Source organism: Chiloscyllium plagiosum, unplaced genomic scaffold (assembly GCF_037043375.1).
Source record: "Chiloscyllium plagiosum isolate Xiang-an unplaced genomic scaffold, Cpla_swu_hap1 HiC_scaffold_2, whole genome shotgun sequence".
In the NCBI taxonomy this organism is placed as follows: Eukaryota; Metazoa; Chordata; class Chondrichthyes; order Orectolobiformes; family Hemiscylliidae; genus Chiloscyllium; species Chiloscyllium plagiosum.
In genome coordinates this window covers 159670530-159696918 of record NW_028270140.1, presented here as the reverse complement: position 1 = coordinate 159696918, position 26389 = coordinate 159670530, and the positions used below count along the sequence as shown (strand labels likewise).

Below are 26389 nucleotides of genomic sequence, written 5' to 3'. Positions count from 1 at the left end.
ACTTGGATGAGGAGGTTGAGGGGTGGGTTAGTAAATTTGCAGATGACACAAAGGTTGGAGGTGCCGTTGATAGTATCAAGGGCTATTGCAGGCTTCAACGTGACATAGACAGGATGCAGAGCTGGGCTGAGAAATGGCAGATGGAGTTCAAACTGGATAAATGCGAAGTGATGCATTTTGGAAGGTCGAACTCGAATGCTGAATATAGGATTAAAGGCAGGATTCTTGGCAGTGTGGAGGAACAGAGGGATCTGGGTGTGCAAGTACATAGATCCCTCAAAGTTGCCACCCAAGTGGATAGGGCTGTTAAGAAAGCATAGACACACACACACGCACACACATGCACTCACCCTAACAGGCAATCACAACCCTATTTCCCCACATACACACACACATACACAAACAAGTTTGTGAGGTGAATTTGTAATTGCACAGTCACATTGTACTTTGCTCAAAAACTGCATGAATCCATTAAGATTATGTTAATTTGTTTTTTAGATTAGAATCAATCTAAACATTATGGCACAGACAGCAGCACAGAGGTGTGCTAATACCCAATACATTGTCTGGGCTGACACCAATTGTTAAAGTTCACTTGAGAGTATAACTTTTAAAAAAGGTTTTGCAATTTACATATGAAAGAAGTGAAACTATCATGGTCATTCTAACAGATGAGAGACTTAACAAATAATTAAGGTATTTTTCAATGTATAATTTCAGTTACATCATACTGTAAACTTTGGCTATAAATTCTGTGTCCTATAATCTTATACTCCACAACCACCTAATGAAGGTTAAAAATCCCACAACACCAGGTTATAGTCCAACAGGTTTAATTGGAAGCACTAGCTTTCGGAGCAACGCTTTTTCATCAGGTCGTTGTGGCCACCTGATAAAGGAGTAGCACTCTGAAAGCTAGTGCTTCCAATTAAACCTGTTGGACAATAACCTGGTGTTGTGTGATTTGTAACTAAATGCTAAGGCTTTGGTAAAAAGGTAACTCAGGTCCACATTGTAACTCCACTCTTTCAATGGTTATAGGTTCATTTTCAGAAAACAGGAACGAATAATCATCTTACAAAGTATTGCCTTCAGACCCAGCCAACCTCTGCTACTACTTTTATACCAAAAGATCACTGTATTTAAAACAAATTTAAGTCAACACTCTCACATCAGATATATTTCATAAACCTCAGATTTCACTCATTACTAGATCCCCATCTTTCTGCAATTAATTTAAAATCAATTAACTCTTCGTAATATTTCCATCATCTGCTCTTTCATTCTATCAGATGTCAGGCATTCTTTCAGATCAGATTACATGATTCTAAATTTCTAAGGACTGCTTATATTCAGTCTGCTTGTTAGCATTGAACAATTAGCCACTAATTCCAAACTGAACTAACCCTACTTCAATATAAAACAAGAGAAACAGAAGCTGCAGTAGACCATTTGTCTCCTCAAAATCTTGTACATTTTAAGAAAATATTCCTTTATTCTCTGAAGTTCTACTGAAATTTGACATACCTGTTTATCCCTTCTTGGTAAGTCAACTCCTTGGTCCTAGGAATCAGCTGAGTGAATCTCTATTAAAATGCCTTCAATGCCAGTATAACTTTTTAAACATACTATGATCAAAACTTGTACACAAGTGTGGCCTCACTAATGCTCTGTAAAACTGTGATGAGTTTCCTTATTTTGAAACTCTAAGGTCTTCACAATACAGCTCAAAAGTCGATGTGCCATTTTAATGACTTGCAGGCGCCTTCAGAATACTGGTTCCTTCTGTTTAATGCATGAGAACACCTCGATTCCACTGCGATGGTCCACCTTCTGAGTCTTCCTATGGATGTGCACATTTTCACAGTTTTTCACTTAAACTTTGCCCCTATGTCATTTGATCGTGTGGTCTCATATTATTTGGTATAAAACATTTTTAAAAAATGGAACGCATTGTTTTGAAATTTCCATCACTGGTAAATGCCAGGAACATATAGCTCATTCTTTTAAATGATACATTTTATGCAGATGTCTGAGCTGAGCTCATGAGTGCAGGAAGGTTTATAATAGTTCTTATGGAAAAGATAGTTAAATGTAGCCTTTTAGTGAGGGAGTTGAAAAGATCAGAAGATTAGTACCTAAGAGATGGAGACTCGCACCTTTGGCGAGACAGTAGATTTACCATTCTTAGTAGAACTATTCGTAAGAATTCTAAAAATGGATTCAGCACCAACACCCATTGAGGACAACATCAATAATAAGTCATTATATAATAACATACACTCACAAAATGTGTAAATGAGCAAAGACTGAGGATCCATATTGCAGTTTTAAAGAACCTTATAGAGGTTTATAAAATCATGAGGGGCATGGATGCGATAAATCGACAATGTCTTTTCCCTAGGGTGAGGGAGTCCAGAACTAGAGAGCATAGATTTAGGGTGAGAGGGGAAAGATATAAAAGGGACCTAAGGGGCAATTGTTTCACACAGAAGATGGTATGTGTATGGTATGAGCTGACGGAGGAAGTGATGGAGGTTAGTACCATTGCAGCATTGAAAAGGCATCTGGATGGGTATATGAATAGGAAGGGTGTAGAGGGATATGGGCCGGTTGCTGACAAATGGGAGTAGATTAGGTTAGGATAGCTAGTCAGCATGGTCAAGTTGGACCAAAGAGTCTGTTTCTGTGCTATACATCTCTATTACGATATGACTCTAACCCCTCCAAAAGCCAGGAAAAGGAGAGAGTTTGATCATGTGCTGGATGAATCGAAAAGTGTGGAAAAGCACTGCAGGTTAGGCAGCATTCGGGGAGTTCGAGATTCGTGGCCTTCATCAGGTATGTGGAGGTGGGGGCAGGAGGGGGCTAAGAGATAAATAGAAGGGAGGGGATAGAGCTGGGGGGAAGGTAACTGGGAAGGTAACTGGGAAGTGGACCTGCGTCCACTACAAAATACCATGCAAGGACTACACTAAACACTATATAGGACAAACAGGAAGACAGCTAACAATCCGCATACATGAACATCAACTAGCCACGAAAAGACACGACCAGCTATCCTTAGTAGCCACACACGCAGACAACAAGCAACATGAATTCGACTGGGACAACACTACTATCATAGGGCAAGCCAGACAGAGAACAGCCAGGGAATTCCTAGAGGCATGGCATTCATCCACAAACTCCATCAACAAACACATCGACCTGGACCCAATATACCAACCACTACAGCGGACAGCTGAAACTGACAACCGGAAGCGGCAGGGACAGACCACTATAACCACTGGAGGAAACATCAAAGAAGCGCTTCGCAGGAGGCTCCCAAGCACTGATGATGTCGCCTAGCCAGGGGATGAAACGTTTGCAACAAAAGCTTCCAGCTCGGCGAACAGAACTATACCTCTTATGCTCGCATCCAAATTATTTATGTAAATGACAAAAAGTAGAGGGCCCAGCACCGATCCTTGTGGCACTCCACTGGTCACAGGCCTCCAGTCTGAAAAACAACCCTCCAACACCACGCTCTGTCTTCTACCTTTGAGCCAGTTCTGTATCCAAATGGCTAGTTCTCCCTGTATTCCATGAGATCTAACCTTGCTAATCAGTCTCCTATGGGGAACCTTGTCGAATGCCTTACTGAAGTCCATATAGATCACATCTACTGCTCTGCCCTCATCAATCTTCTTTGTTACTTCTTCAAAAAACTCAATCAAGTTTGTGAGACATGATTTCCCACGCACAAAGCCATGTTGACTATCCCTAATCAGTCCTTGCCTTTCCAAATGCATGTACATCCTGTCCCTCAGGATTCCCTCCAACAACTTGCTCACCACCGAGAGAAAGCTGAGTTAACGTTTACAGGTCGTCAGGACTGTTTGTAGTAAGGAAATGGTTGGTGTATATGCTGAAGATGGGGTGTGGTGGCTGGGAGGGGGCTGGGGGGGGGGCTAGTGGGTGGGGATGGTGGTTGGCGGAGTTAATGATAGATGGAGGTGGAGCCTAGTGAGGGATAAAAACAGTTAGGCAGACAAAGGAAGGGGTAAAGTTCAGATTGGGAGAATGAATAGCTGTTAATGGGGACCATTAGTGGCTGACCATGTGTAGTATGTGATAGCAGCCCATTTGATGACAAGGCCTTGTATGTGGGAGTTGGGGTAAGGATATGAAAGAAGGTGCTTGAAATAACTCCACAGAAGCCAGCATCCTGTCACCAAGTCATCCTTCAGTTACACATGCACAGTACATGGCACTGATCCAGCTCCCTCAGAGCCAGCTTCTAGAATGAATAGAACCTCTGACAGTCCTGTTTAGATCTGCCAGTCAGGGCACCCTGATTAACAGCCCCACTCAGGATGATCTCATTACAATCGCTAAAACCTTCCCCTCAAGATCCTGGGACATAAATCTTTTCTTTTTTTTATAGCCTCTCCAGGAGCATTTTTGTACTCGGTCCAGTTCCTCCAAATCAGCCTCAGATACAGGCAGCGTGGACCACACTGTCGTCTGCCTCTTGCATCCTGAGCGTCTCAGAAGAAATTCCTCTTCTTCAGGTGATAAAAGCATCAAGGTAATGACACTCGTCGTGGCCATCTCAGTCTCTGAGGTTTCTCCAACAGTAGATAGAGGGGAGAACACCAGGGTTCTGTCAGCCTTTCTGGCTGGTTTTTGCAGCTGGTTATACTTTGTTTCTGCCCCATTTGTGCGTTTGCAGCTTTCATGTGGTCAACATGCTTATTCAGGACTGCCTCACCCACGTGAACTTTGCACATCACGGGATCTGACCTCACATTGACCATGCCTCTTACCCATACAGGCCCATCTCCATGGTTTCAGCATCAAACCCATCCCCTGAAGGAAGTGTCTTGTCTCCAGCATTGGCATTCCTGATGTCGTTTTACCTTTGCCCCCAGTTCCGCGAAGATTAGGTTTAACCTGGTGTGGAGACAAGGGAGGGAGGGGAATATGAGTCTGGCTGTGGCATCTCACTGGAGGTGACAAAAGATGGCTAATGATCTTTTAGATGCGAAAGCTGGTGGGATGGTTGGTAATGACAAGGGGAACCCTATTGCTGTTGTGGAAAGGAAGAAATGGGGATGAAGGCAAAAGTGCAGGAGATGGGTAAGACACAGCTGTGTGCCCTGTTAACCGAGGTGCTGGGGAATCCTTCGTTGAGGAAGAAGATGGACATTTCGGAGACTCCCTTATCACATCTGGCATCATTGGAGCAGATGCAATGGAGCTGGAGGAATGAGAGAATGGAAGAGAATCTTTACAGAAAGCAGCAAGTGAGGAAGGATAGTCAAAGGTAACTGTGGGAGTCAGTGGGGTTCGATTACTGTTGCTGCATCAAATTACTGGAACCTCCTCCCTAGCAGCACCATGTGTGTCCCTACACCATATGGACAGCAGCGGTTTAAGAAGGCAGCTCACTCCCACCTTCTCAAGGGCAGCTAGGGATGGGCAATAATGCTGGCCCAGCCACTGACACCCACATCACATGTACAAATAAAAACAATTGAATGATTATGATCTGGAATACACTGCTTATCAGTGTGATAGATGCAGATTTAATCATAGAATTCACAGAAAGGTATTGAGTAGCTATCTAAAGAGAAACAAATCCCCCCCACACTGAGAGCTGTCATTGACATCCTCTAAAAGTTTCCATCTTGTTCCACAGGCCCTTTTACACTTCTACTCCAGTTTGTGAATTTCTGATGTTATTCATTTCAAAACTTCAGGGTAGATCCATACCTCAAGCAGGATGGGCTCAGGAGAAGTTGGAGTATTGTAAATACATTTTACTTGAACACACTCTGGACAACAATCATTTTTATCACGAGAGTCTCTCAACTCAAAGCCCTAGGAAAGAACACAGAAGACTGAATTAAATATTTTGAATTCATAATTTCAGCTCATGCACTGGTCTGAAATTTGTAAATGTAATCACATTGAAACAGTCAGCACTGTCATGACTACAGAGGCAAAAAATGATGAAATCTTTTGATTGCTGCTCCTGATCCCCTACACCTCCTTTTGGGTACAGTTTCTTGTTATGTATCCTTGCATGTGGGCATCATTGGATAGGCCAGCATTGGCTGTCCCCCAACCCCGAACTGTGCTTGGAGCCAGTGATTAGCCATTTCAAAGGGTAATTGAGACATTGGGGAAACCTGAAAGGAAACCAGAACACATGACTGGTGGAACCAGCTCGTCATTTGTTCTGAATAACTTCCACGTCAGACACTGGCTCGCAACATCTCAGCGTATGATCCTTGGATAGCAGACAAGTGCATTCCTCCTTCAGGGACATTTGTATCCTTCTTCTGCCAATCTGTCCCAACCAGGTTGGCACTTCTACCAGGCATTGGATGGGTGCTCTGGAAGCACACAGAGTGCACCAGCAATGGTGGGGACATTTTGCGTACAGGGGCAGGTACTCAGCTCATAGACTGGACCAGGCTGTCTTTCAGGGTTGCATGCTGGCTCTCTTATCACTCACTAATTTAGCTTCAGAGAATAAAATGAAACACTGTGGATGATGGAAATCTGAAATAAAAACAGAAAGTGCTGGAGGAACTCAGCAAACCTGGCAGACATGAAGAGAGAACAAAAAAGTTTTGACTATGGTTACCCTTTGTCAGAAGTGAAAATAGCTGGAAAAGAATGGTATTTACGAGACGATTTTGGGGTGGGGGGGGAGGGGGTAATGTGGGGGGAAGGGGGTTGCAGAATGAATAGAGTTTATGGAGACAGTGCCCAGAGAGATAGATAGGGAGATTGAGAGAGAGAGAGAGAGAGAGAGAGAGAGAGGGAGGGAGGGAGAGAGAGAGAGAGACAAAACGAATAGATAAACAATGCAATTGCTGATGATAAGCTGTGAGAGATAGAAGCTGTGTAGATTGAGAACAGTAATTGGCTGTGCTGGGAGCAACCCTTACAAAAGGGAACTGAAGTGTGTGGGGGAGTGCAGCAAACATGGAAGAGTGTGATCCCATTCTGAAATTGTTAAATTCAATGTTGAGTCCTGAAGATGAAAAGGTCTCTTGGCAGAACATGCAGTGTTGTTGCTTCAGCTTGCATGGGACTGGGTTTTGTTCCTGTCTTTTGCCCCTCTGTACATAAAGGTATTTGCTGCCAAAGAGTTGTTCCAGAGTGACAATCCTTGGGGGTTTCAACGTAGAGAGATGGTCAATACTGGATGGCCAAGGATTAGGAACTTACATGTCTGTGTGCTATACCTTTCATGGAGCATATGAACAGTAGTTGCTGCAGCTCCCTCGAGTCACCTGCCCGCCCACTTTCACTGAGCTCACAGCCACTTTCTTCCCTTTGACATCCAGCATTATGATTGAGTTCTGAGTTCTGAAAAGCCATACTGGATTTGAAACATTAACTGTTTCTCTCTCTATAGACACTGCCAGACCTACAGAGTTCCTCCAGCACTCTCCGGTTTGGTGTAGTCGGCTATCAGTGCAGACCTTCATTCATTGAGTTCTTGTGTGTGGCCATGAACTACTGCTGGCTGGTATGAATATGTGCCCAATGCCTATACAGAGAATCTCAAAAGAGATGCATGAAAATTAAAGTCATCATCATTCATTTATCAGTACTTTTATTTATAAAAAAGTGTCCTTCCCCAGGATCTTCAAAGCACCCTCAATAAATGTCTTCTTTCTCTTTCTCCCACTATGGTTCACAGCACTCCCTGGTTTTGCAGCTGGGATGCAGGACAAACCAGATATATGGAGGATCTTACTGTCAGGGGCAGGTTGTCTCTTTTCATTTTGGACTTTCAAGGATTAAAGTTGGGCAGGTAGGGTGGAGGTGGAAGGTCCAGTCACCTCAGCTTGTGCATAGTTCCTCCTTTGGATGGGTGCCTCCTGCTGTCTCTTTGTGATGAAGGTGCATCTAAACTTGGGTTCAGGATCACCAAGCCCTTTGCCCCCATAACGTTTGAGAATCAATGGCTGGAGCAATGAGGTACAAGTTTGTGTGCATCTCTGACAGCACTGAGGGTGCTAGGCCGAGCCCTTCATGCCAGCCACCAACCTGTCCATGGAGGTAGTCAGATGGTCACATGACTTGTTGCGCTAATGAAGCTCTTGGGCAATGAGGGTCATTGTGTTGCCTGATTGCCAATGGCCAAGGCATTTCAACCTTAGCCAACTGCAGAACTATTGCTCTGAGGCTCTCACAATATTGTGTATCTAGACTTTCTATGCCTGCGGTGCCACCTCCCAACCCTACAACCCAAGGGTGTCAGTATCTGGGCAGTGCAGAAGGCAGCCTTGCTGATATTCTTTCTGAGACCTCTGAATTCTTTTCCTCAGAGGTTCAGGAGGATGCTTCCTCCATCCCTGATTATTTCCCCACTGATGTCATGGGTAAGACTTATGGAACCTGCAAGTAAAAAGAGAGAGAAGGCATGGCGGTCACTGGTTAGAAACAAAGATTGGGTGCGATAATGGGACTGAGGGGAGTGTGGCAGTGCCATACAGAGTGGCAGGAGGGGTCTTGGTTTTGTCCTTCAAGGGTTAGAATTCTCCCCTTATATGGGTAAGGATTTGGATGTCAGGCAGAGTAGACACTGACCTAGTTTCTGCATTGCTGGCTGTTCTTCCACAATCTGGGATCAGGCTAACAAGGCATGGTGGTGCAAGACCTCCAGGTTGGAGAATTGCAGTGACATCTTCCCCTTCTCCTACATGTTGTGCACATGTCCTTTAATGAGCAGAGCAGCCTGGGAATGCTCGCCTGGGTGTACATCGGGTGCTTTAAAGATGGCTTGGGTTCATGGGATGCTAGCCAATGAATGGTCACTGGACTCAAAACATTAACTCTGTTTTCTCTTCACAGATGCTGTCAGACCTACTGAGTTTTTCCAGCAATTTCTTTTTCTGTTTGTTTCAGATCTCCAGCATCCACAGTTCTTTCTTTTACTCCAGTAAGTTGTGGCCCAATTAACTGTACCTCTCCTCATACGATAAGCCCTTCACCCCAGAGGTCATTATTAAAAACTGTACATAATGCTTCAGGCGTTGTCTGATCAAGGCCTTGTGCAACTACAGTAAGACATTTTCATTCCTGTTCTCAGCTGTTCTGTCAATAAAAGTCAATATGCTATTTATCTTCCTAAATGCTGGGGAGGCAATGGCATTATCAACAGACCATTGGTCAGAAACTCGGGTAATAACGTTCTGGGGACCCAGGTTTGAATCCCACCATGGCAGATCGTGAAATTTGAATTCAATAAAAATCTGGAATTAAGACCCTAATGAACATGAAACCATTGCCAAATGTCAAAAAGAAATTGATTCACTAATGTCCTTCAGAGAAGGAGACTTCTGTCATCCTTGGTCCAACCTTATGAGATTCCAGACCCATAGCAATGTGATTGACTTCCAACCACAATTTAAGATGGGCAATAAATGCTGGTCTAGTTTGCGATGTAGGCAGACCGCAGATGAATAAAATGAAAATGGTTGCTCCACCTGCAGGACCCCTTTTATATCAACATTTTTCAATCTATCATTATTTAAATAATATTCTGCTATTCTGTTGTCCAAATGGATATCTTCACCCCACATTAGACTGAATCTCATGTACAGTATTTGTCCTCTCATACAATTTATTAGAATCATATTGAAGCCTCATTATTTCCTACTCTCCACTCACAATTCCTCACAGTTTTCAGTCATTAGCAAACTTGAAATTATTTCATTTGATCAAAGCATCAATAAAGAGGAAGAAAATAAACTTTGAGTGAAAACTTGCAGGTATTATGAACATGGACAGCAGGAGCTTCTTTAAATGTATAAAAAGGAAGAGAGAAGCCAAAGTGAACACAGGCCCCATGGAGAATGAGAGTGGGGAAATAATAATGAGGATAATGCAGACAGGATTTCCCAGAATGTTGCCATGGCTGAAGAATTGTAGCTACATGGGGAGATTGGGGCTGTTTTCCTTTGAACACAGCCCCACAGTTGGTGGCACCATGGCTCAGTGGCTAGCACTGTTGCCTCACAGTGCCAGGGACCTGGGTTCAATTCCAACCTTGGATGACTGTCTGTGTGGAGCTTGCACATTCTCCATGTGTCTGCGTAGGTTTCCTCTGGGTGCTCCAGTTTCCTCCCACAATCCAAAGGTGTGCAGGTTCAGTGAACTGGCCACGCTAAATTGCCCATTGTGTTTGGGGACATGTAGATTAGGTGGATTAGTCAGGGGTAAATAAAGGGTAGGGGAATGGGTGTGGGTGGGATACTGTCCGGAGCCCAGTGTGGACTTGTTGGGCCGAAGGACCTGTTTCCACATGTAGGAATTCTAATCTTTAAGAACAGAGAAGGCTGAGGGGGTGGGGGTGTGTGACTTGATCAAGGTGTACAAATGTACAAGGGGCAGAAAGAGGGTAGACAAAGGGAGCTGTCTCCATTAGCAGAGAGTTCAAAAACCAGGGATCTTAGATTCAAGTTAAGTGGCAGAAGGATTAGAAGGGACTTGAGGAAAAGCATTTTTTATGCAGAGGGTTAGAACATAGAAGAATACAGCGCAGTACAGGCCCTTCGGCCCTCGATGTTGCACCGATCCAAGCCCACCTAACCTACACTAGCCCACTATCCTCCATATGCCTATCCAATGCCCGCTTAAATGCCCATAATGAGGGAGAGTCCACCACTGCTACTGGCAGGGCATTCCATGAACTCACGACTCGCTGAGTAAAGAACCTACCCCTAACATCTGTCCTATACCTACCCCCCCTTAATTTAAAGCTATGCCCCCTTGTAATAGCTGACTCCATACGTGGAAAAAGATTCTCACTGTCGATCCTATCTAAACCCCTAATCATCTTGTACACCTCTATCAAGTCACCCCTAAACCTTCTTTTCTCCAATGAAAACAACCCCAAGTGCCTCAGCCTTTCCTCATACGATCTTCCTACCATACCAGGCAACATCCTGGTAAACCTCCTCTACACCCGTTCCAGTGCCTCCACATCCTTCCTATAGTATGGCGACCAAAACTGCACACAATACTCCAGATGCGGCCGCACCAGAGTCTTATACAACTGCAACATGACCTCAGTACTCCGGAACTCAATTCCTCTACCAATAAAAGCCAGTACGCCATATGCCTTCTTCACCGCACTATTTACCTGGGTGGCAACTTTCAAAGATCTGTGTACATGGACACCAAGATCCCTCTGCTCATCCACACTACCAAGTATCCGACCGTTAGCCCAGTACCCCATCTTTTTATTACTCTTACCAAAGTGAATCACCTCACACTTAGCTACATTGAACTCCATTTGCCACCTTTCTGCCCAGCTCTGCAGCTTATCTATATCCCGCTGTAACCTGCCACATCCTTCCTCACTGTCTACAACTCCTCCGACTTTCGTATCATCCGCAAACTTGCTCACCCAACCTTCTAACCCCTCCTCCAGGTCATTTATAAAAAAAATGCAGTTCACTGCCTGAGTTGGTGGTGGAGGCAGGGAACCTAAACTCTTTCAAAATGTGCATGGGTCTGCACTGTAAATACTTCAAGCTGCAGGAATATGGGCCGTGTGTAGGAAGATGGGATTAGAAAGGGCTTCTGGGTGTCATTGGGTCAGCAGGAAAAAGATGGGCCAAATGGCCCCCTTTTCTGCTGTATCATTCCTCCGGTTCTAAGTTAACCCTCAGCAAGTGAAATCTACTGAACTCCCCATGGCCTCACTGGAATCACTTGTAAAAGCACAAACAGAGCAGAGAATGGAGGCTGTTTTCTGACCCCTTTCCTGGGATCCAACCCACATACAGCCTTATTAGAGTTTTGCTGCCTAATGTTCTCAGGTTCTAGGATCAGGGACCAAGGTTTAACATATAATTTTGACACCTCTATTTCTTTGGTGTGTAAATAAGCATACGTATTGCCTAAAAATCAGAAGACTACCTTGCTGCAAGTTGTTTTACAGGTCTTTGTGGAGGTTGTTATTGTCGGTGGTGTCTTGCCCTTACTGGTGCAAGTATACGTCTTACAGATGTTGCCTTGCAACTGATTAACCTTTTCACCTGGGCGTAGGGAAGTGTTATTGAAGGAACATACCCGACCTGCAAGAGGAAAAACATACTTTAATATTCTGCTTTCTGTGCTGGTAATACAGTGTTGGAAGTTTCATAATGCAGTAAATGTGTACACAGCACTTTCACATCAGAATTCTGGGTTTGAATTCAAGATGCTGTCAGGGAATTATTCAGTTTGTGCTAATAAAAATAAAATATGACACGGGAGATTTTAATCCACATACTTACTCCGCGGATACAGTAGATAGGCAAGGATTGTCCAGATGAACATTTTAGAGAAAGTACAGTCATAGAATCATTGAAGTTTACAGCACAGAGTCAGGCCCTTCAGCCCAACCAGTCTATGCTGGCCAGGTTTCCCAATCTGACCTCATCCCATTTGCCTGTGTTTGGCCCACAACCCTCTAAGTTCTTCCTATTTATGTACCTGTCCAAGAGTCTTTTAAATGTTATAACTACTCTACCACTCCTCTGGCAGCTCATTCCATAAACACACCACCCTCTGCATAAAAAAGTTGCCCCTCAGGTCCCTTTTACATCTTTCCTCTCTCACCTTAAACCTATCCCTTCTAGTTTTGGACTCCCTTATCCTGGGGAAAAGACCTTGGCTACTCACCTTATCTATGCCCCTCATCATTTTATAAACCTCTATAAAGTCACTCCTCAGCCTCCTATGCTCGATGCAAAAAAGTCTCAGCCTACCCTTATAACTCAAACCCTTCAGTCTCAGTAACATCCTTGTGAAATCTTTTCATGATCTTTCCAGTTTACTTGCATCTTTCCTGTAGCAGGGTGACCAGAACTGTACAGCTTTGACAAAGGATCAGTTAGACTCGAAACGTCAGCTCTTTTCTCTCCTTGTAGATGCTGCTAAGATTTTCCAGCATTTTCTCTTTTAGTTTCTTCACCACCATCTACCTGTGATACCACTTTCAAGGAATTATACATCTGCACTCCAAGATCTCTCTGTTTGAAAACTTATTCCGGGATCCTATCACTAACTGTATATAAATGCTGCACTGCTTTATCTTGCCAAACACTTCACAATTAGACTCCATCTGCCATACCTCCGGCCAGTTGATCAGATAAGTAATGGATCCAGGATAGTTTCTCAGAACATCACAGAACATGGAACATCGAACAGTACAGCACAGTACAAGCCCTTCAGCCCTTGATGCTGTGCTGACCATTTTTCCTAGTCTAAGATCAAACTAGCCAACATACCCTTCATTTTACTATCCTCCGCTTGCCTGTCCAAGAGTCCCTTAAATGTCCCTAATGTATCTGACTCCACTACCGCTGCTGGCAGTGCATTCCACACACCCACCACTCTCTGAGTAAAGAACCTACCTCTGCCATCACCCCTAAACCTTCCCCCAATCATACTAAAATTGTTCCCCCTCGTGATAGCCATTTCTGACCTGGGAAGAAGTCTCTGGCTATCCACTCCATCTATGCCTCTCATCATATTGTACACCTCCATCAAGTCGCCTCTCATTCTTCTTTGCTCCAATGAGAAAAGTCCTAGCTCCCTCAAGCTTTCTTCTTAAGACATGCCCTCCATGAAAACGTACCTTCCAGCTCAGTGAGCAAACCTACATCCAGAACCTCAACCTGAGCTACAAATCTTCTCAAAACTCTCCATGCCCTCCAGTCCAGGCAGCATTCTGGTTAATCTCCTCTGCACCCTCTCTAAAGCTTCCACATCCTTCCTATAATGAAGCGATCAGAACTGAACACAATATTCCAAGTGTGGTCTAACCAGGGCTCTATCGAGCTGCAGCATAACATCATGGCTCTTAAACTCAGACCCCCTGCTAACGAAAGCCAACACACCATATGCCTTGTTATCAACCCTATCAATTTGGATGACAACTTTGAGGAATTTATGGACATGGACCCTAAGATCCATCTGTTTCTCCTCACTGCCAAGAATCCTGCCTTTAACCCTGTATTCTGCATTCAAATTCAACCTTCCAAACTGAATCACTTCACACTTTTCCAGGTTGAACTCCATCTGCCACATACCAGCCAGTTCTGCATCATGTCAATAGACAATAGACAATAGGTGCAGGAGTAGGCCATTCTGCCCTTCGAGCCAGCACCACCATTCATTATGATCATGGCTGATCATCCTTAATCAGTATCCTGTTCCTGCCTTATCCCCATAACCCTTGATTCCACTATCCTTGAGAGCTCTATCCAACTCTTTCTTGAAAGTATCCAGAGACTTGGCCTCCACTGCCCTCTGGGGCAGAGCATTCCACACACCCACCACTCTCTGGGTGAAGAAGTTTCTCCTCAACTCTGTTCTAAATGGCCTACCCCTTATTTTTAAACTGTGTCCTCTGGTTCGGCACTCACCCATCAGCGGAAACATGCTTCCTGCCCCCAGAGTGTCCAATCCTTTAATAATCTTATACGTCTCAATCAGATCCCCTCTCAGTCTTCTACACTCAAGGGTATACAAGCCCAGTTGCTCCAGTATTTCAACATAAGATAGTCCCGCCATTCCAGGAATTGACTTCGTGAACCTATGCTGCACTCCCTCAATAGCTAGAATGTCTTTCCTCAAATTTGGAGACCAAAACTGCACACAATATTCCAGGCGCAGTCTCACCAGGGCCCTGTACAGCTGCAGAAGAACCTCTTTGCTTCTATACTCAATCCCTCTTGTTATGAAGGCCAGCATGCTATTAGCCTTCTTCACTACCTGCTGTACCTGCATGCTTACCTTCATTGACTGGTGTACAAGAACACCCAGATCTCTCTGTACTGCCCCTTTACCTAACTTGACTCCATTTAGGTAGTAATTTGCCTTCCTGTTCTTGCCACCAAAGTGGATAACCATACACTTATCCACATTAAATTGCATCTGCCATGCATCTGTCCACTCACCTAGCCTGTCCAGGTCACCCTGTAATCTCCTAACATCCTCATCACATTTCACCCTGCCACCCAGCTTTGTATCATCAGCAAATTTGCTAATATTACTTTTAATACCATCATCTATATCATTAATGTATATTGTAAAAAGCTGCGGTCCCAGCACTGATCCCTGCGGTACCCCACTGGTCACCCCCTGCCATTCCGAAAGGGAGCCGTTTATCACTACTCTCTGTTTCCTGTCAGCCAACCAATTTTCAATCCAAGTCAGTATTTTGCCCCCAATACCATGCACCCTAATTTTGCTCACTAACCTTCTTTGTGGGACTTTATCAAAGGCTTTCTGAAAGTCCAGGTACACTACATCCACTGGATCTCCCTTGTCCATCTTCAGAGTTACATCCTCAAAAAATTTCCAGAAGATTAGTCAAGCATGATTTCCCCTTCATAAATCCATGCTGACTCTGACCTATCCTGTTACTACTATCCAGATGTGTCGTAATTTCATCCTTTATAATAGACTCTAGCATCTTTCCCACCACTGAGGTCAGACTAACTGGTCTATAATTTCCTGCTTTCTCTCTCCCACCTTTCTTAAAAAGTGGTACAACATTAGCCACCCTCCAATCCGCAGGAACTGATCCTGAATCTATCGAACTCTGGAAAATAATCACCAACGCTTCCACGATTTCTCGAGCCACTTCCTTCAGTACCCTGGGATGTAGACCATCAGGCCCCAGGGACTTATCAACATTCAGACCTAACAGTCTCTCTAACACCAATTCCTGCCAAATATAAATTCCCTTCAGTTCAGGTCCTTCAGCCACTGTTACCTCAGGGAGATTGCTTGTGTCTTCCCCAGTGAACACAGACCTGAAGTACCAATTCAATTCTTCTGCCATTTCTTTGTTCCCTGTAATATATTCACCTGTTTTTGTCTTCAAAGGCCCAATTTTAGTCTTAACCATTTTTTCCCTTTCACAAACCTAAAAAAGCTTTTACTATCCTCCTTTATAGTTTTGGCCAGTTTACCTTCGTACCTCATTTTTTCTCTGCGTATTTCCTTCTTAGTAATCCTCTGTTGTTCTTTAAAAGCTTCCCAGTCCTCCGTTTTCCCACTTATCTTTGCTATGTTATACTTTTTCTCTTTTAACTTTATATGTTTCTTAACTTCCCTCGTTAGCCACGGCCACCCCTGCCTCCTCTTAGGATCTTTCTTCCTTTTTGGAATGAACTGATCCTACATCTTCTGCATTGTCAATGTCCCGTTACAACCTACAACAGCCCTCCACACTATCCAAAGTTCCACAACCTTTGTGTCATCGGCAAACTTACTAACCTACCCTTCCACTTCCGCATCCAAATCATTTATAAAAATCATGAAGATTAGAGGTCCAAGAACCAATCCCTGCAGAACACCACTGGTCACCAAGCTCCAGGCTGAATACTTTCCATCTAACACTACTCTCTGTCTTCTATGGGACAGCCAATTCTGTATCCAGACAGACAGGTTTCCCTGTATCCCATGCCTCCTTACTTTCTGAATGAGCCTACCATGGGGAGCTTTATCATTTGCCTTGCTAAAATCCATATACACCACATCCACTGCTTTACCTTCATATATGTGTTTTGTCACATCCTCAAATAATTCAATAAGGCTTGCGAAGCATGACCTGCCCCTCACAAAGCCATGTTGACTATCTCTAATCAAACTATAGTTTTCCAAGTAATCATAAATCCTGTCTCTCAGAATCCTCTCCAACGATTTTCCCACCACTCACGTAAGACTAACTGGTCTTGTAATTCTCATGATTATTCCTATTCCCTTTCTTGACAAAGAAATAACATTTGCCACCCTTCTATCATCTGGTACTACTCCAGTGGACAGTGAGGACGCAAAGATCATTGCGCAGCAATCTCTTCCCTCGCTTCCTGTAGTAACTGTTGGTATACCCTGTCTGGCATAGGGGAATAATCTATCGTTCTATTTTTCAAAATTTTCAGCACATCCTATTCTTAACCTGTTCGAGCATATCAGTGTGCTTTATGCTATCCTCACAAACAATTCACAGTAGTGAATACTGAAACAAAGTATTCATTAAGGACCTCCCATACTTCCTCCAACTCCAGGCACAAGTTCCCTCCACTATACCTGATTGGCCCTACCCTCACTCTGGCCATCGTCTTGTTCCTTCCATAAGTGTAGAATGCCTTAGGGTTTTCCTTATCCTACCCACTACCTTGGGACCCTCCGGAGCCCTGTCTGATCCTTGCCTCCCCAACCTTATGTAAGGTTCCTTCTTCCTCTTGTCTAGATGCTCTACATCCCTTGACACCCAAGGTTCCTTCATTGATTGGAGTGCATTTCCGTAGTAGCTGTGTAGGCCATGTCATTGAGTGCACTTAAAACAGAGACAGATAGATTCTTGAATAGCAAGGAGATCAAGAGATCAAGGCTTCTGGGGAGAAGGCAGAAGTGGGTGTGGGGGCGGAGGAGAAGTGATGCAGTAGTTAGAGGTGGAGCGTGGGGGAGAGATAAACATTTGGGCAGACAAAGGGATGGATAATGTTAAACCTGGAAGAAAGAAAAGATGATAAAGGGGTCATTAAGAGAGGAAAGCAGTTTGGCTAGGCGAAAAGAAGCCTGTGTTATGATAGGCCCTGAGCAAGAAGTAGGGGTGTAAGGTGAGCAAAGTCCATGGAAGAAAGTGTTCACGCCTTAAAATTATGGAACTTGATATAGATTTCAGTAGATTGTACAGAATTAAAAAGCCACATGGAATTACCAAAATTAATAAGGAGTTATAAATTAAGAGTACAAAAGAGGGGGAATCCAAGATCGCGGCGACCCAGCAAGACTGAGTCTATAGTGCTCCTCCTAAGACTTGGGTACAGTGGGTCACCCACTCCCTACCACGCTCACCAAATCATTTATAATAGTTGTGTAATTTAATTAGTTGTGTAATATTACATTTAAACAATTTAATCCTAAGTAAAAATGACTAAAGGGAAGGGAGCCCGCAGCTCTCAGCAAGCAGGAACCCCTCCCCCACCCTCTCCAGCTGCAGCAGAGGCGTCCACAGCCGCCCCGGGGGACTTACCTACAGTAACAAGCCTTGCAGAAATGATTTCCAAGCTGGATTCGAAGATCGATGCCTTTATTGCAGAATCCAGAAATCGTTGGGACTCGCTCTCGGCCGCGCTGCAGAAGCACGACCGAGAAATCTAAGAAATTGAATGCCGAGCAGCGAGTCCGGACCTTGGAAAATCATATTGACGACCTCGATAATCGAGGTCGTCGAAAAAATATTCGTTTGCTGGGCCTTCCCGAACGGGAAGAGGAAGGCCAGCTTACAGCATTCCTGGAGCAGTGGCTGCTACAACTTTTAAATCTGGAAGCTGGATCAGGCCAGGTAAGGGTGGAATGGGCCTATCGGGTCGCAATACGTGGGCCCGGCTCGAACCAGCGCCCACGCCCGGTCCTGTTCCGACTGCAGAGCTACAAGGAGAGGCAGATACTCCTAGAAGCCTCTAGAAATCTCGGAAAAGACCCCCAAGTTATGATCTATAAAGGATCCAAGATCATGCTATTTCAGGACTTTTCCCCGGCTCTGGTTCGAAAGAGGAAGGCATTCGATGAGGCGAAGAAGTGTTTAAGGGACTTAAATATTCAGTACTCCTTACGCTACCCAGCGATGTTACGCTTTAACCATGAAGGATCCGTATATAACTTTGGATCACCAGAAAAGGCTAAGGAATTCTTGGACTCTCTTAGATAAACTGTAAGACATAATGAATGTTGGTCTGCCTTTCCCCCGGCTTTGGTTTATATCCCCCCCTTTTTTTTTCTCTTACCTTACTGTTTAATATTATCATGGGGGGCGGGGAGAGGGATTTGATTTTCTCCCCCCCCTTGGGGTTGTTTTCTGTTATTATTTTATGTATATATGAGGGATGTATGTATATGTGTGTGTATATATATATATATATATAAAAGCTGGGGGCTTTGGTTAATGTTGGTGGGGGGAGGTGGTTACCTTATTCAATTTTACCTCTGTCTCTAGGAGCGGGGTTGTTTTCCCCTTGTTATTTTGTATTATTATATTTAATTATTGTTAGTTGAGGTGGTAATTTTATAGTTATATGTTTATATATGGTATTAACATTACCAAATATACCCAGGTGTTGGTATAGGTGGGGGTAGGGTGCTCATTGTTAACTCTCGCTTTGTATTATATTTGAATTCTCCTCATTTGATTGAGGAGTGCCTGGGTCAAGGGTGGGGCATTGGTTGGGAGAGGATATGATGGGCTTTTGGAGAGGAAGTGACACCCCCTGGGAACAAGGGGGAAAGTCTCCACTTAGATACGTTTTATATTTTTTTATTTAGAAATAGTTTTTTACTGTATTGTTGTGGGTGTATTAAAGAGGTTTTATTTTTGTAAATTTTATATGCTCTACGCTCGGGATGTTCTGGATAAGGTTCCCCCTCCCGAGGGGTCTCGGATTGGCCCAGAGGATTATAGTTGATCAGTCGGTTAAGTGGTGCAACTGGAATGTCAAGGGAAGTAATTCGACAGTCAAAAGGAAGAAAATATTATCAAATCTTAAGAAGGAAAGAGTTGATATAGCTCTCCTACAGGAGACACACCTGTCGGATAAAGAACACTTGAAATTACGACAGGGCGGATTTGATCAGGCCTTTTTTTCTTCTTTTAGCTCAAAAAGCAGGGGAGTTGTTATTCTTGTTCGGAAGAATTTCCCTTTCAAAATCCTAAAGCAGATAAAAGACGAATCTGGACGATATATCTTGATTAAAGCCCTCATAAATGGAGAGGAATATGGGATTTTAAATTTGTACTGCCCCCCGGCACACCCCTTTAAATTTATAACGGAAGCCTTTTCAAAATTGATGGCTTTTGATGCCCGTCATATAATTATAGGGGGAGACTTTAATTGTATTATGGATCCGGAAATAGATAGGATTCCCAAGAGTACTGCAGGAGTATCTCCCAGATCTAGACAATTGATGGATCTGAACAAAGAATTAGGACTAGTAGATGTATGGAGATGTCTTCATCCACAGGGCAGAGATTTTTCTTTCTACTCTAATCCACATAAATGTCATACCAGAATTGATATGTTTTTTGCCCCCTCGATTTTTTTAAATTCCATATCATCCTGTAAAATAGGTAGTATAGCAATTTCTGACCACGCTGCTGTATATATGGAAACTAAGGCGAGGAACAATGGGACATCCCCTCGGCATTGGCGTATGGACCCCTTCCTAATGAAAGATAGTAAATTTGTAAAGTACTTCTCTCAAGAATTTAAAACTTTTTTAGAAATTAATTCAGGTACAGCTAGCAACCCGTCAATGATGTGGGAGACCATCAGAGCTTACACGCGAGGCTTGATCATCTCCTACTCAGCGACCCAGAAGAAATTAAAGGGAGAACAACAGGGTCTGCTTGAAGCCCGCTTAAAAGCGGCTGAAACAGCATACACTGATAGACCTTCTATTATTAAATTGCAAAGGATTACGGCCCTTAGGATAGCTCTAAACACTACGCTTACTCAAACGGCTAAGAGGGAAATATTATTTGCAAAGCAAAGGTTATATGAATATGGCGACAAACCGGGTAGATACTTAGGATTTCTTGCAAAGAAGAAAAAGCCCCTCAGACTATTACATCTATCAAGGAAAGTACAGGTATTTTGACACATGATCACAAAAAGATTAATGCAATCTTTACAGAGTTTTATTTTGAGTTATATAAATCACAGGATTGTGAAGATAGGACGAAGAGGATGCAGTCATTTTTTAAAAATTTGACTTTTCCAGGCCTAACTCCGGAACAAGTATCGGTCCTAAATGCTCCTCTTACACTCCAAGAAATACTTGATGCAATTAGGCAACTTCAGAATGGTAAGGCACCGGGCCCAGATAGTTTTCAAGCTGAATTCTATAAAGAATTTACAGAAATACTGGCTGGTCCACTTATGGACATGTATAACTATGCATATAGTCAGGGCTGTCTCCCGCCTTCGCTGAAAGAGGCAAATATCTCTCTTATCCTTAAAAAAGGAAAGGACCCAGAAGATTGTACATCATACAGACCAATATCCTTGCTAAATGTAGATTTTAAAATCCTCTCTAAAACGTTAGCATTGAGACTAGAAAGGATACTGCCACATATTATAAAGGAGGATCAGACGGGGTTTATTAAGGGCCGTAGATCATCCAATAATATTAGAAGGGTTTTGAATATGATTCAAGCCTGTCATCAGGGAAAGATACCAGGAGTAGTAGTTTCATTAGATGCGGAAAAGGCATTTGATAGGGTTGAATGGTCATGTTTGTTTTACACATTGGAAAGATTTGGCGTTGGAAAGGTGTTTACCAAATGGGTCTCAACATTGTATAGTGATCCCAAAGCAGTTGTGGTTAACAATGGATTAGGGTTGGATAGCTTCAGTGTGGGTAGGGGCTGCCATCAGGGATGTCCTCCCTCGCCATTGTTATTTACACTAATAATTGAACCACTAGCAGAAGCTATACGGGCTGATCCGAATATAGTGGCCCCAAGGATTGGTACAGGTAAACATAAAATTACCCTTTATGCAGATGATGTTCTTCTATTCCTCAGTAACCCTTTGATGTCCATACCTCGCTTAATCCAAGTTATTAATACATTTAGTGCATTCTCAGGCTATAAAATTAATTTTTCAAAATCGGAGGCTATGCCAATGGGTGGCCTTGCTATGATACCCCGCTTAGCGGACGGATCCCTTTTTCCCTTTCGCTGGTCCCTGGAGGGCTTCTTATATTTAGGCATTTTTATTACTCCAGTATTTGGTCAGTTGTATAAGGCTAATTTTGTGTATTTATTGGAAAGGATAAGGCAGGACCTCCAGCGATGGGGAGACCTTCCAATTTCCTGGTTGGGTAGAATAGCATTAATCAAAATGAATGTCCTGCCCCGTCTCCTATATCCTATGAGAATGCTTCCGGTGATGCTGCCAAGGACAGCTTTATGTAAATTATATGGCTGGCTGGGTTCCTTTATCTGGAATCATAGGCGGCCCCTCATTAAGCTGAAGAAGCTACAGCTTCCACAGGCAAGGGGTGGATTGGACTTCCCAGACTTTAGGAAATATCAGTTAAGTTCCCTATTAAGTTACATAGCTGATTGGGTCTTGTCTGATCCACAATCAATCAGGTTGGACATCGAGGCTTCTCAAGTAAAATACCCACTTATTAACCTTTTATTCTCAGACAAGAGGAAAATCATTACAGATCACTGTAAAAACCCTATAATACTAAATACAATCAAGGCTTGGAATATAATGCGGCAAAATGAGGGCAATTCACATAAAACATCCCCCTATGCACCGATAGTGGGAGCATGGGGATTCCAACTGGGGTTAACAGATGCCACTTTTAAACTCTGGAGATCCAGGGGTATCTCATGTTTAGGGGATCTATTTAAAGACGGGGTCCTGATGTCTTTCGAACAGCTGCGTCAGAAATTCGGATTACCCAATGGAGACCTCTTTCGATACTTCCAAATTCGAGATTATATACAGAAGAAGACTACGTTATTAGATAGTCTTTATAAATCCGATAGAGAATGTAGTGTCCTACCACCAGTGGGGGTATCTTCCGTCAGTACTATTTATCATTTACTACATGATGAAGTATCGGGAGATATGGATAATCTGCTTAAAACATGGGATCAGGATTTGGGACTAGAAATCTCTACAGAAACGTGGAATGATATTTGGGAAAATGCTAGAAGAATTACTATTTGTAACAGAACCCAGGCTATCCATCTGAAGATACCTCATAGGGCCCATATAGCACCGGTTTGATTGGCAAAATTTAAGGCAGGAGCATCTCCAATGTGTCCCAAATGTAAAATAGAGGTGGGCACTCTTGTACATTGCTTATGGACCTGTCATAAGATCCGTAGATATTGGACTAAAGTAGAAAGTACCCTGACAGAAATTTTAGGAACGGAAATTAAAGTGGACCTTGTATCTCTCCTCTTGGGCTTTTCGAACTTTCCCTCCCTGGACACGTACGGGAAGAGACTATTTTCTATTCTTTCTTTCTGTGCAAGGAAAAATATTTTGGTGAACTGGGCGGCTGAGGGCCCCCCTGGACTTTCAAATTGGCACAGACTAATTATGGAATGTATTCCCCTTGACTTCCTTACAAATATGGTGCACCGAAAGACCGAATTATTTCATAAAATATGGCAGCCCTTCTTGAGTTACATAAATACAGATATTTCGGCTATCCTAACAAGGGCTTTTATTTAATTGAGATTACAAATCTGGCTGGTCCGGGGCCCCTCGGGGGAGGAATCCCGCATGAATACGGGTTTTATTACATCTGATGCTGACACATTCCGAGCATGTAAGAGACTTAAATATACACTCTGGTTAGTTGTAGGTTAGATTAGTAGATAGTTGAGTTTTGTTTTTTTTTGTTTCGGTTTTTTTTTGTTTTGTTTTTTTTGTTAAATTTTGGCTATTGTATATTTGAGCTAATTGTATATCAATATTTATATCTGAGAGTTTTGTTTATTTTTGTAAACTTGTAAAAATGTTAAATTTCTAATAAAAATATCTATAAAAATAAGAGTACAAAAGAGAGCGAGCCAAAAATGTAAAAATAGAAGAAATTTTATAAACATTTAAAGAAGGGTGGTACAGTGGCTCAGTGATTAGCACTGCTACCTCACAGCCCGAGGGACCCAGATTCGACCCCAGCTTCAGATGATTGTGTGGAATTTGCACATTCTCCCTGTGTGGGTTTGCTCCAGTTTCCTCCCACAGCCCAAAGATCTGCAGGTTAGGTGAATTGGCCATGCTAAATTGCCCACAGCGTTCAGGGATATGTAGATTAGCATCATTAGTCATGGGAAATGTAGAGCAATAGGATAGGGGAATGGTCTGGGTGGGATACTCTTCAGAGGGTTGGTGTGGACTTGTGGGGCCAAAGGGTCTTTTTCCACACTGTAGGGATTCTATGAGAATGAGTGTTAGTCCTATAGAATGTGAGATGCTAAAATGAAAAATAGGCAAATATTAGATGAATTGAAGAGATGTTTTTATTGGTCTTTACTCTGAAGAATGCAGTAACATCGTAGATGCAGCAATAAATCAGGAAATGGAATAGAAGAAGGAACTCGGGAAAATTATAATAACCAGAGATGTGACATGGTTTAAATTGTTGGAGCTATAGACTGTCAAGTGCCTGGGTCCTAATGGACTTCATCCTAGAGTTGTAAAAGAAATGTCTACTGAGACAATGATGGTTTTCACCTTCCAAAACTTCTTTAATGGTCCCATTAGATTGCAAGATAATGAATGCAACTCCTTCATTCCAAAAGGCAGGAAGACAGAAAGCAGGAAACTATAGGCCAATTAGCTTTGCATCCATCTTAGGAGAAATGCTAGAAATTATTACTAAAGACATTATAGCAGCACATTTAGGTCAGTTGAAGGTTAACAGGCACAGCCAACATGGTTTTGTGAAAGGGAAATCATTGAGCAGTGTTTGAGAAATGTATCAAAATTCTTTTTCACTGCAGTGTAGGAGATTGAGAGGTGACCTGATAGAAGTTTATAAAATAATAAGAGGTATAGATAAAGTTGATGGCAGTTGTCTTTTCCCTAAGATGGGGAATTTCAGGACTGGGGACACATTTTTAAATTGAGAGATTTAAAAATGAATTACAAGGTAATTATTTTTCATGAGGATGGTTTGCATGTAGAATAAACTGTCTGAGGAACTGGTGGGTGTGGGTACAATTGCAACATTTAAAAGACAGTTGGATGGATACATGAGTAGGAAAGATTTGGAAGGATATGGGCCGGGAGCATGCAGGTGGGACTAGTTTAGTTTGGGATAATGTTCGGCATGGACTGGTTGAACCAAAGGGTCTGTTTCTGTGCTGTATTGACTCTATGACTCTTATGATGAAAGGGAACTGGCAGATATACTCTACTGACAAGGTGCCACATCAACATTTATTGTGGACAATGAAAGCTCACGGAGCATGGGACAGCATATTGGTATGAATTTTGATTGGCTAACAAGAAGCAGAAAGTAGACATAAATGCAATACTTCCAGGTTGCCATGGTGTAACAAATTAGTGTCACAGGGATTGACACTGGGACCTTACTTCATATAAATGACTTGGGAAGATGTAATGAAAGGTATAAATCTGCTAACACCAGAAAGATAGATAGAAAAATAAGTTGTGAGAAGGATATAAGGAAGTTATGAAAAGATGTAGGAGAAAGTGACAACTGCAGATGCTGGAGATCAGAGTTGAGAGCGTGGTGCTGGAAAAGCACAGCAGGCCAGATAGCATCTGAGGAGCAAGATGTCGATAAGTTAATGTGGATAAAGATATGGCACATTTGGATTGGGATATCTGGTCGGCATGGACGGGTTGGACCGAAGGGTCTGTTTCCATGCTGTACATCTCTATGACTCTATGACTCTTAAGTATAATGTGGGACCACATGAAGTTATCCATTTTTAAAGAATAAAAAGTACATTCTTTAAAAATGAGAGACTCAGTGTTAGCTCCAAGGCTCACAGTGCCTGTTCCAACACAAATTTAACAGTAGGGTGGCCAAATATGCAGGCATCAGCTGAAACTGCAAAATGTATCAGAGCATTTCTCTCACAACTGTTGCCTAATACTGTAGATGAAGAAATGCCATTGGGAAGAGATTACAACACAACATGGTGACATGTCTTACTTTGCATAAATATAAAGAACTCTACAGGGATTACTTTAGATTCATGAGGTACAGATAGGAAAAATTAATAAAATTAAGCGTTCAGATTTAGTCAGAAACCCTGGGTTAACATTGTACTGCACAGCAAACTTGGAACCTCAGAATTGTCTTTTTTTTAATTGCAGGTTTTTGCTTTCACTGCAGATCCCATACAGATTGTTGAATTCAAATCAGATGGACAGGTGTTACTGAAGGTGCAACCTTGCACAAAGAATGCAATGATGACGATCAACAATAAAAATGAAATCAATTCACATATTTGGTGATTAAACAATTTAAACAGTGTCATGTTGCCAGGTATGAATTTGAATAGGGGAAGGAAGAAAGCTAAATATTACATATTGTAACTGCAAAACATATTGGCACAAGAAAATATCGGAACGTTGGGGAGTCCAGAACGAGAGGACATAGGTTTAGGGTGAGGGGGGCAAAATATAAAAGAGACCTAAGGGGCAACTTTTTCACACAGAGGGTGGTACGTGTATGGAATGAGCTGCCAGAGGAAGTGATGGAGACTGGTACAATTGCAACATTTAAGAGGCATTTGGATGGGTATATGAATAGGAAGGGTTTGGAGGGATATGGGCCGGGTGCTGGCAGGTGGGAC

At 42.8% G+C, this 26389-nt stretch overlaps 1 protein-coding gene across 1 annotated transcript in view; it reads right to left on the bottom strand.

Moving 5' to 3' along the window:
* Positions 1–26389, bottom strand: part of LOC122556516 (uncharacterized) — a 153216-nt gene that overhangs the window by 82488 nt on the left and 44339 nt on the right. The window contains exons 4-5 of the mRNA XM_043703248.2: positions 11938–12095; positions 5758–5865 (exon numbers count right to left, since the gene is read on the bottom strand). Of these exons, the coding sequence (XP_043559183.2) occupies positions 5758–5865; positions 11938–12095 (266 nt within the window). The remainder of the gene's footprint in view (positions 1–5757; positions 5866–11937; positions 12096–26389) is intronic.